The 21,282-nt window shown below is 37.3% G+C and overlaps 1 protein-coding gene across 3 annotated transcripts; it reads right to left on the bottom strand.

The window, feature by feature from the left end:
• Nucleotides 1-183: 183 nt before the first annotated feature.
• Nucleotides 184-19,265, bottom strand: LOC100255792 (uncharacterized). 3 transcript variants are annotated; one of them, XM_010665983.3, is made up of 12 exons: nt 19,095-19,265; nt 18,693-18,974; nt 17,913-18,080; nt 15,974-16,174; nt 15,644-15,766; nt 12,299-12,336; nt 12,095-12,224; nt 5,551-10,056; nt 2,797-2,949; nt 2,566-2,667; nt 2,312-2,454; nt 184-805 (listed from the first exon to the last, which is right to left on the bottom strand). In XM_010665983.3, exons 3-12 carry the CDS (start codon nt 17,988-17,990, stop codon nt 538-540), a joined length of 5,742 nt encoding a protein of 1,913 aa, XP_010664285.1. In that variant the 5' UTR covers nt 17,991-18,080; nt 18,693-18,974; nt 19,095-19,265; the 3' UTR covers nt 184-537. The 3 variants fall into 3 exon arrangements, with proteins under 3 accessions (XP_010664285.1, XP_059590868.1, XP_059590869.1); XM_059734885.1 differs by lacking the exon at nt 18,693-18,974; XM_059734886.1 differs by lacking the exon at nt 18,693-18,974 and having other exon boundaries at nt 17,913-18,055.
• Nucleotides 19,266-21,282: the final 2,017 nt, after the last annotated feature.

Raw genomic sequence — 21,282 nt, 5'->3', positions numbered from 1 at the left:
TATTTCAGCATATGCCATCCGAGTGGAATGTCTATGTCTTGCCGTTTCCGTGGATCATCAACACACCCATTGGTCTGAACTCTTTGAAACCATGGACGATGGGCAATTCCGACAAAAGAAAAACTGGGGAAAAGGGGGATTGCGAGAAGAAATTTGTTTGTGCAAGCTTATGCTTCTCGGAGATTTAAATAGAAATGATAATGTCAATTAAAGAATTTGTTTTACTATACAGCACTAGGAAATTACATGACCAAGGAACCAAGAAATATTACAGGGATCTATATATCTTATGACTTTGGAATACATATTTTTTATTTACACAAAAGCATGACTCCGTCTTTAGCTTTTCAAATCCCATATAAAGCTTGTAAAGTTTGATCATTGCACTTGTGCAGCCCAAGCAACCTGACATCAATTTTAGTAACATTAAATAAATGCAGCACTGCAGCATGAATATCTTAAGCCAGTCCAGGTGATTTCTGGGAATCTGCAGATGACATAAAAGGGAAACTGTCAATGTGGCTTTGAAGAGTGATCTCAGGGAGTGGCTGAAGAAAGGCGATTCAATTGTAGGGACTTCTTGGATGCTCGGACATTCTTCAGTGTCATCATCAGTTTCTGTCTCTCTCCTTCAACTTCTGCAAACTGTAGGCTTAGTTGAGAGTAACGATCATGCATCTCTTTTAACTCAGTCTCCACAGTTGTGTACCTTCCCTTTAGTTCCAACATGTCTTTGATCAGCTCATTGATGTCTCTAAAGCTTTGGAATACTGCTGCCTCATCACTGTGTTGTTTCAGGAAAGAACTAAACCAGAGAAAATGAGCATGTCAAACAAATTTCATGAACATTCCTTTGTTGGGTTATTTTATAGGAAATTCCAGTCTAAACCACCATTTTCCCCTACTGTTAGTGCACTCCTAGATGGGCTGCAAAGATAGGTTCATCGTTGAATGCATGAGATAAATGGAAGGTCAGAAGATAAGGATTCCTCCTATAGGATATCAGTAGTATTTTCAGAGACCATCAGAGAACACCATATTCCAGGTCAATAGGAGAGGGTAATCTGGTTAGAGAGCTTCAGCCCTTCCTGGAGGTCTTAAGGAGTGTATATTCAAAGAAACATTAGTTGGATGGCTCTAGAAGTCCTGGGCATTGACAATTTCATTACTTTCATAGACATATAACTTTTAGCCTTTTACTGCATATTCTTTCTGGAGGATTAATAGGGAAGAAAATTTGGGGGCTTACATGCTTGCTAACAGGGGGAATTCCCTTATGGATTGCTTTGCATGCACTTCTATACCTGAATAAGGATTGAAGGGTTCCTTGGGTGGCTTTCTATATATATATTTTTTCTTCATTCTTTTTTCTTTTTGCTCCTCAAAGAGATCTTTTGATGTATTACTCTCTTCTATTGCCAATAAAGCTTTGTGGCAACAATGAACAACAATGAGTTTATGGTACAAATTCAAGCTCATACAAGGTTAAAGGGAATGCAAAATCACTGGAGCTGGGAAACAAAAGCAACTGATGATAGAAGATAAGCACCAGTTCCAGTGACAACCAGTGCCTCTGTGTATAATGTACATGGATCTCTAGAATATTCCTGCCCTAAGGCATGAAGTATGCACCTTGTAACTTGAGACTTAGACACTTCAAAATGTAAGTGGCGACGTTAGACATAACACATTGTAGATAAGAGCCTGCAGAAATGTGTTTGACATGCTACTGTTGGGTACATACCCAAGAGGTGTGTCCAACATAGTGAGAAACACATTCCTAGTTTAATGAATGTAATTAAGTAGCCTTGGATCCTTTGTCTGCTTCTTTAATGCAATGATATTTCATTATGAGTCAACTGTGCCAGATGTGCTCTGTGGCCTACAAATTTTTAATTTTCCTGAAGGTAAATGGGAATTTGAAATCTTTCAGTCATGCTCTATGGTTTGAGGATTTAGACGAATATGCCACCTAGATGTATGTATCTCTACAGTCTAGGTTGAAAAACTAAGACATTGAAAGGTGAGTGTAGAGGGAATTTTATGAAAGTGAGCTTGGTTCCCAAGTTCTACAAGCCTCCTAAAACTGGTTTGACTTTTGAGCTTCAGAAGTGCTTTGCAGCTCAGGCTTAAATTAAAGTGTTTTTGAAGGAGTTAAAGCATCCACAAGCAAGATATATTGTGATAAATCCATAGCAAATGTGGAAAAGGATAAGAAAAGAGGAAGAGGCAAGTTCTTTTATGCTTCCATTACTTATAATTGTAAGTGAGACTTGCTAGGGTTTTATCACTATTGAAAAGGATGACACACCTCTGGAATTGGATGCTGGATCTCTTCTTTGCTTGCAATGCTTCAGCGAGCTCAATTTCCAAAGCAAGTACCCTTTCTAATGCATTCCCACTGCCTGAAAATTCATTAAACAAAGGGAATATGCTTCCTAATTCTTCATTAGCCTACAAAAAAAAGCATAGGTAAGAGTCCAGAAGAAAGGCATTGAGACATTGTAAGGTGGGAAAGCATGTACTTATAAAAAAAAAGGTGGGAAAGCATGCAAATCAATTTACTTTGTGCAACGTCATCAATTCTTTTTGTAAACCTTCAAAATTTGTGTCCAATTGATGACCATCTTGTGGGAGGAGCGAGTTATCATTTTTCATCCTTTCCAACTGCAAGAATAAGACAATGACTTAGATCAGGTGCCTTCAGATGCTATTTTGAGGGAAAAAAAAAATTATGTTGAAACTGATGAAAAAGAGATGAATGATCTGTTTCCCCTTTAGTGTACAAATAGATACCTCTTTATGCAGGTGTTCCATGCTAGACTTCAAACTTTGGGCTCTGAAATGATCATTGACAAGAGCTAAATGCTTTGTATCATCCTGTGGCAAGTTCTCTTGGTCTACAACTCCATCCCTTGGAATTCCATGAATGTGAGTAGATTCAGCAGGCTGCTTAGTAGTTACACAAATAAACTTATCAGATGTCAAACCATTGGAGATATAAACTGAAAATTTATAGAACAGATGAAGTGTTTCATTAAAATTTTGTATAACTTCACTTAGGTGAAGAGGGATGGCTTTCTATATATAGTTAAGAGATAAGTAAAATTGGTAATATACAACAAAAAAACTAATTCACCATGAGAACTGATGAGCAAGAGTTAAAAAACTATTGAAAAGAAAACAGAAATTGAGAAACAGGAGAAAATAGCAGCTATGGAGGATGACAAGTTGGAAACATAATATGAGGATGTCATAATCCCCAAAAAAGGAAAAAGGTAGAAAGGTTCTAATTATTGACATTTTAAAATCAGCCTAATTTTGGTGGGTGCTAAGAAAAGGCATACAAACCCAATTTAATGTAGCAAAAAATTATCTTGCATGTCTCATAAAACAAAATATTGAACAGAGCTAAAATTAGAGTCCCTGTTTTAACTTGTACTGGACACCAAAATTTAAAGATGAAATCCTGTATTTCTAAGTTTTATTTCATTAATTAAACATCAACAATTATAATTTATAAAATATGCAGTGTACGTTTGTTTCCTTAAAGTTTCAAAGTGAATAAAGTAACATTGAAGGTCATTAAGCCTATGCTCATGTAATTTTCTTTTCCTGTTAACAGTGCCAAGCAAAGGGATGCATGTAATTACACAAGCTCCAAATGAGTACAAAAATAAAAATTAAAAAAATGTGGTTTTGAGTGTTTGATCTATTTATTCCACATTTTTAAACGAACTCCAATTATCTCCTTCCAAATTGTCCAAAATAAGCACAAAAGAGCAACCTGCTATGCTTTCTTCTGTCTATTCCCTACAAAGAACCCATGCCAACTAGAAGCATTTCTCTTTCTAAAGAATGCAACACCCAAACTATACTAGACAAGAAGAAAACCAACTGGCATAAGATCATTGTAGGGATGTTATCAATTGATCCTTCTTCACCTTTGCACATAAAACATCTATTCACCCATGTTCATTTTTTAACTGATTGAAATTCAAAATTCTCCACCAAGGTGCTTCCCATATGCCTTTCATCAGCAGGAATTCCAAGCTACATGCACACACACACCAACAGAAGAAAAAAAAAAAAAAAACCAATGTATTCTCCCTGACTCCAAAAAGGAATAGAAGGCTTTGACTGAGAATTTTTGGCACTTCAAATCTATCAAGAACACCTTTTCCTCTCTGTCCTTACTTCCCAACTTTACTGAACTCTCTTACAATAGAAAAAAAAAAAATCAACCCTTTCTAGCTCCAATCATGAAGCTGTCTTGGGGAAAATGGGGATTCCAATGACTCTCCTCACCTGACTGCTCCCACACATCTGCAACCAAAACATCCTTTGAGGTAGCTATGATATATAAAGAGGGCAAGAAAACATTCAAAGTTGAATCACCACTCCACATGTCCGTCCAAATCCACAACAAAACAAGTTCTACTTTTAAACAGGGCCCACCTTCTCCTAATTGTCTTTTGTCAAGTGAGGTTTTTTCCAAGAGCTTTCCCCAAAAAGGTGAATCTTCTCTGCTCTCAAATACATATTGCAAATTTGCAATTCATAAAAAAATTTACTGTTTAATCTAGACTATCTTATAAATTTGGTTTCTAATCTACCATCTATCACATGATAGTCATGCGCCCTTCTTCTTTAAAAAAGAAAAGAAAAGAAAAATACTAAATCCAATATTCAAAAGCCATGTAAAATTACAACCATACCCTATATTGATGTTGTATATACAAAAACATAAATGGAATCCTTTCAGATCATTTGTAAAAGATACACTGCATCAACTCTACGGTTATCCAAATTCCTTTGTTTTGTTCATTATAAAAATATTATTGGGGTTTCCATGATCAGGACACTACTTTCATGCTTGTCTTTCTTGATAAGGTACACGCCTTTTATTTATTTATTTATTTTATTAATATTTTTTTCATAAGTAAATTTTTGTCCCCATTAAGACTTGAATCTAGAACCTCCCACAAGTCCTCCCCCACCCTTTACCACTTGAGTCAGGCCGCAAGTGCAAGGTACATATCTTTTATGCCTAGTATAAAAAACTATATAAACTACCAGTTGGGTCCTAAAGACAGTTTATATTTTAAGCATAGAGATATATGTGGCGCACATGTAGTGTTAAAGGATGATTCTATCCCATAGCAGATGTCCCAACCAGATGATCATAAGCACCCAATTTATCACATCTCTTGGACAGACAAAAATTAGCATGGCAACAATTGTGAAAATAGATCAGAATGGATGCTTGCTAAATAAGATTGAATCTACATTTTCAAAGATTACTTTCTTTTGGGACCCAACCAATGATAGGCCAAGACTCAAGCCTACATATGGACTAGTTCATCCTCTTACATTACTAAGATTAGATTTCAAAAAAGAAATACATCAGTGAATTAAAAATCAGGTATATAACATGACATTACATGTCACTTTGTCTTTCCCACATGCACTAATTATAATGATTGTGGACACAAAAAAATTAACAATATTATTTTTCAAGAAAAATTCCAACAAAAAATAACTAATTACCTGAGAAGGCTGCAGTTGCATGCTCATGTGTCCGCTTGAATGCTCACCTTCATCAATGAGAGTTGAATATGTATCTTCTACTTTTTCATGGTTAAATGAACTATCTTGGTCTGAGTACTTAGGGTACAGGTTCCCAGTCGTACCATTCTGAGAAATTATGTCTACCAGTGGATTTTCCTGGTAAGCATTCCCTAAAACTGGCTGACTAGATCTGCTCTCCACTTTATGTGATCCATGATTTCCTTCCAATTGCATATTCATGGGATAAGTCTTGAGCAGTTCTTTCACTGAGGCGAGTTCAACTGCAATTTTATATCTTTCATCATTGCATTCTTGCAAAGAATTTTCAAGGTTTTGTTTTTCTTCTTTGCAGCATTCAAGGCTTATTAGCGAGCATTCCATTTCAGCCTTTATTCGGTCATAACCATTGATCTTTTCACGCTTCTCGGAAAATGCTGCATTTAAATCAGCCTCCAATTCCAAGATCTTCAATGAAAGCTCCTCATTTCGCTTTATGTGACAAGCTTCAGACTTCTTCCTATTCTCGATCTCGTCAATAGCATCTTGCAATTTCCAAAGCATCTCCTCGCCATGCTTTTTGGAAATGGATAGCTGGTGTCTCAGTTCTTGCAGCTTCGTTTCACACTGTTCTTTGATAAAGGCAACTCTCAACGAATCTTGCATGGCAACTGGTGGTCCTTCCGGTTCTTTTTTTTCACGAATCTGTAGACACTCTGCATCAGCCTTGTCTTTAAGCTCCCGCAAATGAATTGACAAGTTCTTAAACTCCTCAGTCTTCAAAATCTGTTCAGATAGCCTGTGGGTAATCTCATTATACTTGATCCTGAGCAAAGTTAGTTCATCACTACTTCCTTCTAGCATGGTTATCCGTGCACGACATTCATCCAACTTCTCTTTAAGTACTATGACTTTGATTTCTAGCTCCTCCTTTGTCAACAACAGCTTGTCAATCTCCTCTTCAGAACTCACTATCACGTGCTTCAGCTGCTCAAGATCAAAAGCATGCTGATTTCTATCATTAAGAAGACTAACCTCCAAAATTGCAGCCTTGTTCTTGTAGTCCTCAAGTTCAGACATCATAGCACAGTTTGAATCCAAAAGGACACTATTTTGAGCAACAGAGACTTCTAATTCAGATTTCAGGGAATTGAGAGTTGACAGCAATCCTGTATTTTCTTCAATGTAATGTGCTTCATGAGCAAGATGGGAATTTAGAATGGTCTCTACATCAAGATGCTTTTTGTGAAGCTCCTCAAGGTGCTTATCTGAAGACTGAAGTCGCTGAGTGAGCTCCTCAATACAGGCCTCATACTGATTACTTGTGCAAATGAATTTAACATCTGTGGCTATTAACAATTCATGCATCTCAGATAACTGAGCTTCCAGATCAGTAAAAGAGGATTCGTGGACCTTTTTCAGACATTCCTCGCTGTGCAATAACCGCTGACAGACACTTGATTTTTCTAACTCTAAATCAGATAACTGCTGCTTGAAATGGTCCAGTTCAGCATTCTGCTGATCAAAATTGATCAAGTGGCGATGTTTCTCATCCAATTGGAAGGTAAGATCTCCAACTGTGCCCTCTAATTTATCTCTGAGGCCTCTTTCAACACATAACTCTTCTTGCAGGCATCTCAAACTTTCTTTCAAACTGCTAATCTCTGATGCAAGCTTCACAGATTCATCGGTTTTAACCTGTAAGGATGTCATCAAAACTTGGTTACGTAGTGTAATGTCTGCTATAGTCGACTTACTCTTTCCAAGTTCTTCAGTAACAGTTTCCAACCCCAAGATTTCTTGAGCAAGGTCCCTGTTCTTAGAACTAAGTTCTTGCAGCTCAACTTCCAAACAGGCAAAATCAGAGAGAAGTTCCCCACTTTTCTGTGCATATTTTTCTTCAGCTTCAAAGCTAACCTTGAGTCTGTTAGCAATAACCTCAAGTTCCGACTGAAGCCTTTGCACTAGGGCATTGGAAGCATCCACTTTACTAACCATCTCCTGTATATCATGTTCAAATTTCTGCCTCATGACAAGTGTTTCTGATTTTACTGTGCTTAATGAGAATCGACCAATATCTCTTTCATCCTCTAGATCTTTCTTCTCTTTCATGAGTTGAAGAATCTTTCCATGTGTATTTTGTTGAAGTTCTTCTAATTGCAAGACAACACCCATGAAGTCCTTAAACTTGAAATCCTGAAACGTGGATTTACTCTGTAGAGGCAATCCACTTAATTGTGCATCATAACATGCCAATAGACTTCCCAACTTATCTTGCAGAAAATTGACAATTTGCTGCAGACTTTCCTTCACAGAAGCCAGCTCATCAAGTTCAGTTTTGGAAGTTTTCAACTCTTCCTGCAGAGAGGAAATTTCATTTTGTAGACCACCATTTTCTAGAGCTTCCTCTTTTAATAAATTTGCCAACTCCATTTTTTCAGCAGCACAAGCTTCATATTTACTCTCATAATTTCTGCATTTCATCACCAGAGCATCCCACTCTGCAATCTTCTGACTAAGACGAAAATTTTCACTAGAAACACTTTCCAAATTTGCTTCTAAAATTTGATTTTGCAGAGCCAGATCATGGCACTTTGCAATGCAACTCTCCCTGTACTCATTCAGCATGCGAACATCATCCATAGCAGTCTGCAGCCTTAGCAGTAACAACTCTTTGGACTCAGTTGAAAGCTCCAACTGCTGACTAAGTTCATCTATTTTCTCTTTCATAAGTGCAATCTCAGCACTTGCTTCCAGCAAAGTTTCTCTTAGAGTCTTCGAAAACACATCCAGGTCTATGTTCACCAAATGCATTTCACAGAGTTCTTCCTCGACCTTCTGGTAAAGCTCTTCCTGCAAGTGAAGAGATCTTTTCAAGTCCTCTAAAAGAACTTCTCCACCCAAGGATGGTTTCTTTACCCCTGCATTTTTATTATGGCACTGTAGGAGTTTGGCAATGTCAAGATTTTCTGAATCCAAGTTCTGATTCTGCACCGTTTCTGGACACTCTCGGGAGGACGGTTGTGAAGCTTCTGAAAAAGCTTCTTTCACAAGCTTCTCATTAGTCTCAAACATAGACAAAACCTGGAAAGAAAGCAGTTCGAGGTCTTTTTGTAACTGATCCACTGCTATCGAATAATTCAAACGTGCCCTTTTAAGTGCTGCTTCTGAAGTAATAGCCCTTCTTTCAAGCTCCTGGTTAAGCGAATTCAAGTCACGTCTGTCCTCAGCAAATCTTAAGATCTGCTCATTCATGTCTTGGCTCATTGTCTCCATTTGAGCCTTCGTGGACGAAATTGTGTACATGCAAGTAGAGTGCTCAGTTCTGAGATTCTGCAATTCCCCCAGCATCTGCTTCTGGTTTTCCTCAAGCTCCTGGACAAGGGCTTCATAGTAGCACTCCATCTGGTCCATTTTTCTTGCAAGGCTTTCCCGTTCAGCTTTGGACTCATCCAACTCTCTTAGAAGTTCAAAGAATTTGTCTTTTATTGCATTGGTAGCATCTAGAGAATCAGGTACAAGAGAAACCAGGCCAGATACACCTAAGCAATGAAGCAAATCTTCAGGCTGATACAATTCAGCATCAAACCCAGTTCCTGACACAAATTGTTGGCTTTCTCTCATCTCCTTTATGTTTGCAGTTTCTGATGGTAAAGCATCGAACATAGAAATTGCTTGTCCAGTTCCTTGTTTGAGATCCTGCAGAACATGGAGCAGTGCCTCTAAGTCTGGCTGAAGGAACCTGCACTCCCTTTCATGGAACCCAAGGCATGCCTTAGTTTGAAGCTCTCTTATCTTGTCCTCCATATTTAAAAGTCCCTTTAGCCATCTCAGCTGTGAATCTTCAAATCCATGATCCTGATCTGTCCGAATAATTTCTCTGCTAGCAAATTCAGGAATTGACTTAGAATTTCTGAGGTGTTCAAGGTCCTCCTTGAGTTTTGAACACTCTAATTTCAGTACAGAAACCTCTTCGGCAAGAACTTCTCCTGAAGCAATCTCAGCAGCAAGCTGCTTAGCAAACTTTTGTGTTTCAACACCTATTTCATCAGCATGACTTTGTAGAGAGCTTACCTCCAGCTTAAGCTCAATAATAGAAGACTCCGCAACTTCCAAGCTTCCTCTAAGCCTATTGTTCTCTTCATAAGCAATTGCCAAGTCATTATCCACAGAATAGTCTGAACTCCATCCATGAACCCAATCATTGCTTCCCTGTGCCAAAAACCTCTGATCTGATGGGTCCCCTTTCTCTGTCTGAGGACTTTGAGTGTGGGAAAGTCCATTTAAATCACCAGAGATTGTGCTCTTAAGGCTATCGATTTCATGTGTGCTGGAGGTATCATGCTTTTCAGCACATAAACTTTCTGATGTATTGGATGAGCCATCAAATCCAATAGCTGAGTCTGAATATTCTTCATTTAATCCTCCCTCTTCTTCAAGTGAAGGAAGCTCTGTTGATTCTGGTTTGAATCTAACCCTTGCATTGACCTGTTTTCAGAGAAAAAAGGGAAAAAAATAATAATTGAGTAAAGACAAATCTTACGAACCATATAGGAAAAAGAAACTAAAACCAGTAAAAGGTTTTAAGATGTAAACTTTATGCAGTATCCCATAGCATACTATGGGTTATATTTAATCCCAATTATTAGTCAACAAAATGATTCAAGTAGAAAATAGTAATACTTCAACAAGAAAATGTACACATGGTTGTTGCTTCAGAGACCACAACAAACAGGGTAAATTTCTAGGTAATCTATTTATGTTTGTCCAGTTTGGCACACCCAAAAATGATGGATGGATTGTCTGCTGGGAACCATGGGCCTTAGTCTTGGGAAATATGTGGTTCAATTTGCAAGTGAAAGCATTCACAGGCACAGGCACAGGCACACACACAACTGAGAGCCCATGTGCTGTGTTATTTATTTATTTGGTTCAACTTGTGCATGCACAGGCACAACTGAGAGAGTAGGAGCTTGAATGTTGTAGTGTTATCTAAGCATTGCAACAAAAAAACAAGGGTATTCCAGTAAGGCAGAAGCTTTATCTCCTAATGTGAAGGGTTTTGCGAGTAGTTTCTGAAGTTGTGTTTGTTGTAGAGTTGGGGTTTTAGGGGTTGGTGGGTTGTGATGGTGCTTTCTATTGAGCACTTGGAAGAAGCAGATGTGTTTTGACATTTTTCTTTGTGTTTAAATCAATTTAGCAATACCACAAATGGTTTTTTTTCTTTAATGAACAAATATTCTCCACAGCATACAAAGCCTGACACAACTTTATCTCTGATATTGAACTCCCAAAAATAGAATACCAAAGCTCAACTTGAGGAGAAATATTAAGAAGATAAGAACTAGACAAAAGTAGGATTCCATGTGTATATATAGCTGTGGTTTAATTATTTACTTTATATTCACTGATAGGAAATGACTCAGTATTTTATAATGTCAAAAATGTAGGAATGCTACCCTTTTGTGTTCCCATTCAAATAATAAACCACATAAAATTTTAAAATAATTTTATTCTTTCTGCCCTATGATTCTTCTCATGCACCCAGCCCAAAATCTGTACCCAGAAAAAAATCCTAACAGTTGGGAATATTGGTTCTATCAAATTGTTGAGTCCCTTTTCAAAAGGTGTTCATTTCACTTTATTCAAGCTGTATCAACTCCCACAGGTAACATCTCTTGAAGGCACACTTCTTTATTTTCATTAATAAGGGTTTCATTTTACATGGATCAGTCTTCTTTCACTCTAGTCCCATATTATGCACACAAGTCTGCAAAAGATGAACCATGCAATAATGAAATAAATATATTTAACATAGTAACTTATTGAGCAAGATGCAGGTCAATCAAAATTTGGACAGAAAATAAATTACCAAATGGTGTTTCCAGCAATGTTTCTGTTTCAAAATTCGGGAAACAGAAATCACAATTAGAGGTCAAGCATGTGTTTGTGGTCTCCAGGCAATAAATACAGAGCCTATCAATATCATTAAAGAATCCATGTTCATTTTGAAGTGCTTTTTCACCAGTGCTGCTCAATGCTTGGCAGAATATTTTGTATCCAAAATTATGAAAGCAGAAATGTAAACAGACAAACTCTGAGTAAAATTCATTTGGGTTATTCTCTCAATTACAATAAAATGCAACTGGATCTCGTATGAGTTGGCAATCAGAACATATATGGATAGAACTTATAATGGGGTCTCAAAAAACAAGTAATTTCTGCTGGGCCTCTGTCCTTTTTTTAGGTTCATTAGGGTTCTTATTGGTTGGAACTTCCAATTATCTAGGTAGGAATTTGATATCTTTATTTCTGTCTCGGAAAATAATTTTTTTCCATAAGGGATTGTGATGTCTTTCTATGGGATTTCTGGTCTCTTTATTAGCTCCTTATTCATTAATCTAATCAATGAGAAATCATCTGTGAAAGCAAAGTTGAAAAATAACCAAGATCAATTGAGACCACAGACAAGCAACCATGATAAGAAATATATCTACACAAGTAAATGTAAAACTAATTATCAAACCTTATCCATGTGTTCATTGACAGTTTCTTCGGATGATAATGCTTTTCCTCCACTAGATCCATCACGCCTATTTTGTCCAGTGTTCGTCTGCAACCCTCTCTCTCTCAGTTCCCTCTGCTGCTCAAACTCTCTGGAAGCGAGTCAAACACAAGGTAAATTGGTGGAAAGTACAAGGCAAGCAGCTTAAATGTACTGATACAGTACCTGAACCCGGTTTTAGAAGTTAACAGCTGCACAGTAACCTGCAAAGAATAACATAGTCAACTACAACATTACCAGTACATTTTTTTGATAAGCAAAAGAAGAATATAATAAATAGTGCCCATAAAAAGGGGGGCATACCCTATGTACATATGGCTACACAAGATGCAGCAACAGCAAAGGAAAAAAGAGAAACAGATGACACCCAAACAAAACAGCCTAGCTCAAAACCACTATCCATAGTTTAGGTTATCTAACGAGTCAACAATTCCAAAAGGGATTTAATAAGGTTTTCCATCATCTCTTGATATGAAGGCGCTTCCTTATTGAAGATCCAGCCATTATGCTCTCTCTCCATATGCAACAAAACAAGCAAAGGGAAGCCATTCACCATATCTTCCTCCTTATATCCAAGCCCTAAACCTTCCATCCGAATAGGGGATCTTTTGCTAAATCAGGGAAACACACGATTGATTAGAATGCGCTATGCCAATTCTTCACTTACAAAGACTACATGTATGTACCATCACCTATCCTGCCCTTAATAGGAGATCAATGGTTAGGACCTTTCTTGAACTGCCCCCAAGTGAGTGGAGAGAAAAAAGAGATTTCTCAATGGGGTGCAGATACCCAAAATTTCAATGGCAAGAACAACTCCAAGTTCTTAGCACAGAATGAGTTGTAAGAGGATTTCGCTTGGAAGCTCCCCTCCTTTTCCCCTATTGCTTGGGGAATCACAACATGAATGAGGTCCACAAACTAATCCACCTCTAAGTCTCTCAATCATAAAAAAGACTTCTAAAATCAAGATATCATTGGCCACCACCCTCCCCTACCTCCCACAAATTTGCCACTTTAGCATATGCCTATTAAAGGCTAGTCTGAAAAGCATAAGGAAAGCCTATTTCAAGGGGCACACCTGCAGCCATTTATCCAACTAGAATTTGGTTCTTAGCCAATTCTTGACTAGAATAGTAGTTCAAAGTCTGCCTCTTCCCACCCTTTTCTGATGTCTTTCCCTAAAGCCACTCTGAATGCCTCTCTCACCTCTACCATATGCACCAACCCCCATCTAGCTCTTGAAATTTGCCTTTGATTACATTTCTCTGAAGACTATGCTCCTGAGCATATCTCCACGGCCATTTGCCTAACAAGGCACTCTTTAGAACATCCAATGTTCTAATTCTCAAGCCTCTACCTATCAAAAAAATTGTTCTAATTCCCTAGCCTCCAAAACTCTTATCTTAGCAAATTGTAGTCCAGTCCACTAGGTGCCTTTGAATGACTCCCCCATAATTTCTCTGAATTTCTTCCAACCTAATTCTTACTTTCTTGGGAAATTACAAAAAAGAACAGGAAATATATTGGGAGACTTGAAGTAATGTTCTTGATGAGGGTCAATCTTCCTCTCTTGGACAAATTTTTTTTCAATAGGCAAACAAAATATGCATTAAAAGCGCCAAAAAGAGCACACCGAAGTACACAGGACATATACAAAGGCTGCCTAGAGAAGGCCAAAAAATAGAGAAGGGGTAAACAAAAAACTACTTCCTCCCTTGGTTAGAACCTACTCAATCAATAAAATTCACGTAAGGACATAGGGCCTATAGCTATGTACAACTTGGTCCAAGAAAACAAGTTGCAGGGGAACAAGTTTTTTAGTCTTAGGATAGAGAGCTTCTCATTTTCAAAAGATCTTCTATTTCTCTCCTTCTAAATTGTCTCAAAAAGACACAAAGGAGCTACTCCCCACACTTTTTTCCTTTTCCTCCCTTAGACAAATTGCTTCTTCCAAGAGGTAAATATCCTTTTAAACCTCTCCTCTATTGAGTCCCACATTACACAAGACTTATGGATCACTCCTAAAGGCAATCCAAAGTAGGCGGCATGGAGATCTCCCCACCTTAGATCCAAATAAAGTTGCCATACTGCCCACCTGCTACTTCTCCAACAGGAATCATTTTACTCTTCTGCAAATTAATTATCAAGTCTGAAACTATGATCAACACTCATTTCTAGTATCTTATCTACAGCATATTAGCCTCATAGAAAACTAAAGTTTCATCAGCAAACAATAAATGAGATATTTGTAGCCCTTCTCCCCTACACAACTTTGGAAATGAGGTAACTCAGAGCTTCAATAATCAAAACAAACATATAAAGGGAGAGAGGGTCACCTTGCTGTAATCCACTACAACTTTGAAAGAACTCCATAGAGGTTCCATTAACATGGATTGCCATCCTCACTATAAATATACAAGAATGAATCTGCCTCATCCATATTTGCCTAAATCCCATTTTGTCAATAACCACCAGGAGGAACATCCAATCTATGTGATCTGAGGCTTTTTCCATATCCAACTTGCACATTAAATACTCCTTAGAGCTTCTTTTCCTCATATTTATAACCTTATTAGCAATCAAAACTGAATCTAAGATCTATTTGCCCCCACAAAAGCATTTTGACAACACCACCTTTCGAATCAAGTCCTTCAGCTTGTTTGTCAAAAGCCCATTGAAAAACCATTTGGGCTAGGTGCTTTGTCTTCCCCCCAACTCTGTTAAAGCATCTACCACCTCCTCTCCCCTAGAGGGACCTGCCAATCTGTCTTTATCCAAACTGTCAATACACTTGAAAAAATCCCCTCCTATCTGAGGTTCACATAAACTAGGAATTCTCAAACATACTCTTAAAAACCAAAATATCCCACTCTTCAACTCTCATGCCAAAAGAAGGCATAATACATTCACTTTATGCCTGCTTAAGAAATTGGTGGAGAAAAGGATCCTAAAAGATGGAAGTGAATTAACAAAGAAAGCTGCAAGAAGGTTTATTTGGTTGAAATGAAGTACAGCCTGACTGGCTTTATAAGTGAACTTTACTCAACACCGGTGGGCTACAGGTCTTTTGTCTATGTCTCAACCAATCCCACAAATCTAACATGGAGACAACTCAATTCAGTGTGTCCAATTTTCTTCATCTATATCTTAGGATAAACTAGTGTCTCTGTAACACAGTGCTTTACACATGGGTAGCATCGAGACCAAATTCTAAAAAGGCATGAAAGAAGAATAGAGTGAAAGTACCCTGTGATGTTCTAGTGGACTAGGAATTTGTTCCACTCTTGCTTGGTTTCAATCCCAGTTACATGCATGTTCAACACTAGACTGGTCACACATATTTCTCATACCCCCATGTCAAAAGCAAATGCTTTCACACATTCTGAAGTGGCAATGTGTGACTTAACAATCAACATGCACTAGATTTATAAATTCAGTTAGCCCAAGATAATATTAAGAAGGTTACTACAAAAATAACAAGCAAATATAAAACTCAGAAAGTCTTACATGTAATACAGTTCCAGAATTGCATCCATGAAGAGGCAGTGCAACAGTAGAAGGCTTTTGGGCATCAGAATAATCAGCAAGGTTGATATTAGCCTCACCCAGGATATTAGACCGTGAAGAACCCTGATGGCAACAAGATTCAAGACAAAGACATAGTTAATCTCAGTTATAAAAAAACAACTAGAATCACCTGCTATGATGGACACAAGGGACAAGGAAAAGGATGTGTCCAATCAAGCACATTAAAGTTTCAGATACAGATAATTTGTATTAATGAAATTTTTTCTTAAAGGATTAGAATTGAAATGAAGGGAGTAGAAAGAATACTACCATTGCCACAATAATTTTATAGAGTTTCTCATCATACTGCTTGGTTTTGGCATCTTGGAGAAGTCTTGTAGTCTCATAGATAGGATCTGCCCATTTGCAGGTCCCATTTCTCACATTTGCCTTGGTTGTCTTTGCTGTTGCCTTTCCAGAATCGGCGGGAATGAAAGATATAAACAATTTATCCCATCCGGTTGGTGGAATCTGAACCAAGCAGGGGAAAAACCTTAGTCATTGTACATATCACAAAAATGAGATACACGAATTAAAACCTTTCCAATAATGCAGAATATATGCAGTTCTGACCCTGTAACAAGATAAAAGGATATCAAATTTGATTGGTATAATGCAAAATCCTGTACCATGTTTATAATTTGATCCCTTTCCCTGAGAAGCCAAAAGCCTAACAAATAAAGCAAACCACTGTACATAACATTAAGCACAAGCATGACTCAACTCATTTCCATATCTGGTCTTTCCTTTTCTTTCCCAACAAAGATTTTCAACTTCGCTGTAGGAATGATCTTCTAACCCACTTTACACAAAAAATGAAAATAAAAAATTTATGGAATACCAATTAAAACCATCAAAAGATACTGAAATTAATGCTTAGAAAAGCATGAACACCATTACTATTGAAAATCATAAAATGGTGAAACATATTTCCTTCATCATAAGAAAAAATGCTGGTACATAGGAAAGGAAGAAACAAGGATGAAATTAATAACTCAATCTAAATCTACCCCAAGTTTGACATTATAAGAAAAGTAAAGTAGGTTGCTTATAGAAACTTGGTGACTAAAACCAGGCAAAGTAGTAGGAAAGTGAAATGTTATGCATAACTTTGTATATTAATATTTACAACATATGGAGATTTTTGAACCAAATTTCCAGTAATTAAATGCTTTTGGTACTCCTTATAGTATCAAAAACAAAGGATATAAAAGGAAGAGGACAATTCTAAAATTGACATTAATGCTTCAATCTAACACTGCAAAACATGGCATGATAGGACAACTCTGCAACCATGCCAAGCTGAGCTGTCTTTTCTCACACACTGCATTTAGTAAAGGGCTTGTCATTTCTTTTCCTTTTATCTGATCATAACCGGCAAATCATAGTCCAGGACACAGGACACCTGAACCAAAGATAATAAGGCCTCTTATTGAATTATGCCATACTGACTATCCAAAACTTCATACATAATTTGCATATTTTGTGAAGAAATTACAGTTTGGTTTTTACAATATCATAGTTGGTGGAAACAAATGTTTAAAAAATGTTATCTTGACCAAAAATGTTGTCCGTGCAAAAAAAAAAGAGTAGGAAGTAACATAAAAATGAAATTTTTACAGAACTATATTTGCAGAGCACTGCCCAATGTTAATCTCATATCCTTCTTCCAAACTCCAATCTAATGATTGGCACCCACGGAATAGTCCAATGCTAACTAAAAGAACCTAATTTAAAGCACCTCAGTGCTTAACAAAAATGTTTGTTCTCAAGATTATTGGCACTGACTGCCAGATGGCTAGACGTTGGTAATAAAAAAGTTCACATGGCTAGACGTTGCGATTTAATTTTTTTCTTATTATTTATATTCTTAATCTTGCATGAGGATGCATATTACCCAGTTTTCAGTTCCAACAGAAGCTACTAATTTAGATATGCCATCAAAATCACTGAATGTTAACTACATTAAAGGTCAGCATAAAAATGTTTCTCTGTTGTTTCATGTTTTATCTAAGGCAAGAAAGGAATAATAGGTGAAGTTCACAGAGGTCAAAGGTTATCTCAGAAAACTTTGAACCATGAAATGCTCCAATATGAAGAACTCAAAGAAGTAATGTTTAATACATTCTCCAATATACTCAGTGACAATCATCAACATGGTGCTGCCCAAAAGTAACCCAAAACATTTTAACAAAAGAAGCAAACTTACATGTGTAGCATGGAATTGTAACCGGAAGACTACTTTTACTTTTGTCTTCTCAAGCTTCCATTTAGCAACCTTCGACATCGCTGGATGATAATCAGTCAATCACAGGCTGCAAATCATCTAGTTCCCACTTCCACCCCGCCACCCTATTCATTCAAAACCCAGGATTTTCTACAATAACATAACTTTCGTTTATAATTGAGAAGTCTAAACACCAAAATCTTACAGGTGAATCAAAACGCTATCAGAAGTACGACCAATAACAACACCTGGGGCACAAAGAATATTCTTCTGTGGTCAACTTTGCTTAAAATGAACTAAAAGCATTTGGAGGTTCCTCAAACAAGTTTAGAGCCCACCAAAATCTTTTAGAATCACCAGCGTTATTCAAAAGAAAGAGTATCTGATGTTTCCAAAAGAATAAAACTTTTGTTGCGGACAACACGAAGAGACCCACATAACTAGCATGGCAGAAAAGGGATGATTTCCACAGAATCCAACAATGCCACAAAGCGTAGAATGTGGAATAATTCCATTTTTTTTATCAGGCAACAAAATTAGAAAAATAAAATAAAAAATAAAAAAAATCTAGAAATAGACTAGTCATGATGTAAGTGACAGTATCACACTTCAAAAATTTACATGATCAGACACTGATTCAGAAAATGCAGAAACAAAAAAACCAAAATGCAAATACAAACACCCCAGATCTTGAAGCTACACCGCCAAAATCCAACAAATTCAACATTCTTGCAAGTAAACAAACAGAATTGAAAACAGTACCTCCTTCAACTACCAGTTCAAACCTCCTCGATCCGAATCCAAGAAATCCACCCCCAAACCATTCTGACCAGAAAAAAACTTCCCCTAAATTCTCTAGGTATGAAACAGTCTTTGTGGTCTGTAGAAAACAGAATCCGAAACCTAATGTCCACCTCAACGTAGAAAATGCATTCCAGAAAGTAGCAGATTAAAGCTAAAGGAAGTACTGTTTTCGTGAACAAAACGCCAAAAGAACACTTCGATAAACACAGATTGGACAATGCACACACAAAATGTCTCAAACTGAAAACAAAAAATGGAAAATAAAAAATCAAACAGTGAACACTTTACACCGAAAAATCAAACCAAAAGGTTTTTAAAAAACAAAAAATAAATTTAAAAAAAAAATGGGTCAGTGCCTACCGAATTCCGGATCTGTGGGGGTGCTTAAATTGGAAGGAAAATGAGGGAATCTTTGTGAGAAAGTGTGGTGTTTGGAGCTCGCTTGGGGTTGCGTAAATAAGGAGTGAATGTGGGAGATTAGTAAGGTGAAATGGAGGTGTGATTGTAGATGAAATATCAATTCTCCAAATCCCGGATTAAAGATATCCAACATCCCGCCAAATACTCCATTTTCCATTAATTAATTTGTTTTTTTTTTTTTTCTACTTGGCCTTCTGCATTTACTGAAATGTCCTTGATTTTGACTTCTTGGCTCCCTCCAAACTCATCACCCCGTATCCATGATTTACGAAAACGACCTCGTCGGTTTCATCTGTTTTCTTATTTTTCTTCTATTTTCCTTTTGGAAAATCCCGTGACAATAAATATGTGTCCTCCCAAAAACAAAATATATAATTAAAATATAAAAAATTAATATACTTTACCCTTCAATCTATATTTAAAATCAAATACATTCACTCCAAGCTTCTACATTTTTCTATTAATTTAAATGACACATCACTGAATAATTAGGAGTAAATTTATAAATTTTCAAATCCAAAAAGCCCAAATAACTCTCTCGTCGGTCTTCTTCTTCATTTATTTAGGAAAGTACTAAGAAGAAAGCTCCTTTTTTTAGGGATGAAGCACCCTAATTCAACGCACACCATACCATGCCCTAATTTTTTATTTATTTTTTAATGTTGAAATGAATTCGAATAACGCTTTCAGATCTATTTCTTTTCAAATTTCAAATATATGATAAGACAAAAAACAAACAGCACCTGAATTTTGATTACATTTACCAAACCTAACTGGATTAGATATGCCAAGTGCCAACCCTACTGGAAGGATCCAATGAAATTGGTTGCCGCATAGAAGCAAACGAGTGGGATGCACCCACTATATGAAGAATATATATAGCGTCTCGATTGCATTATGAGTCCCGTGGAAGAAAATGAATTTGGACCAGAAACAGGGAAGGGTAGGGTCGGGTTTCAATGACATAAGTGGAGATGGCACATGGGGTTGGTCTGGTAGGAAGAGCATTATTTTTCAAAACCAGTCTTATAGGGTGTGATATTCACAGCTAGGCCAAGGGTACTTTTATCACGTGATCGCATCTGCACAGCACGTGCATCATGGGTGACTTTCCAAATGATTTATGAATTAAATGCAGAATTAGTAAAAGTAAAGTGCCGTTTATTTGGCAATTCTCTGGTTTGCCTTCGAAGCAATTCTAGTAGTACCGAAAGTCAATTTATTACAACCATTATTCAACACTATACTAACGTCAATTGACAATGAAAGGAAATTGAAAGGCATCATCGGTGAATGAGTAAATATGGTCAAAAAGTGTAATAATTGGAAGCCAAAGCACATTTAGATTAGCTGTATTTATAAGCTTAATCGATGGTTTTGCATAGGCAATGATAGTGCTTATCTGCAAAGCGCTCCTCTTTACCGGCAAGTGAATGATCATAACACATCTAGTATAAATCATGAGGAGAAGATTATTGGTATAAATTATAATGACCATGGAAACTTGGAAAGTGCCGGTCAAAATCAACGATGGTGAAAGAGGCGTTGTACTGTTGCTTTGATGGTTTACATAATTGTGGGTACATGCAAATAGTTCGAAACAAAAAGCGAAAAAGCTAGGCAAGCCAATGAAGCTAATTGTACAAATTACAGGTGGTCTAACCCACACTAGAAGCAATTACAGGCAGCATTACAAGTGGCCTAGGTGTAATTAATAATTACATGCTTCGGATTGTTTTCTGTTTGAATCGGCGGTTGGAAATCCTTTGGATGAACCTTGTTGAACACGAGCGAGAAGCAACCACCCGAAGATTGCTTTCCATGGTGAGAAACATTCACATCATCTCTCCCAGCTCGCTCTTCTTTCGCTGATCTTTTCATCTTCTCCTTGTGGAGCTTTCGCAACACGTAAACTTCGGCCAGACTGATTCCGGGGGTCGCCATGGGATAAGGTGTTTGGCTAGCTAGAACTGATTGGGGAGTGTCAGAGTGATACGAGAATGTGAGGCCATGAGAAACTGAAGACGATTTTTATAGGTTTAAGGGCGTGTGTGCAGGCTTGGGGAGGAAGCAAAGGCGCACTTGCCACCGGTGCATCACCTATGACGTACGGGCCGGCCCGGCCGGG

This window comes from Vitis vinifera, chromosome 18, assembly GCF_030704535.1.
Source record: "Vitis vinifera cultivar Pinot Noir 40024 chromosome 18, ASM3070453v1".
Classification (NCBI taxonomy): domain Eukaryota; kingdom Viridiplantae; phylum Streptophyta; class Magnoliopsida; order Vitales; family Vitaceae; genus Vitis; species Vitis vinifera.
The sequence above is the reverse complement of the archived record's forward strand: the minus strand, read 5'-3'. Positions and strand labels throughout refer to the sequence as shown.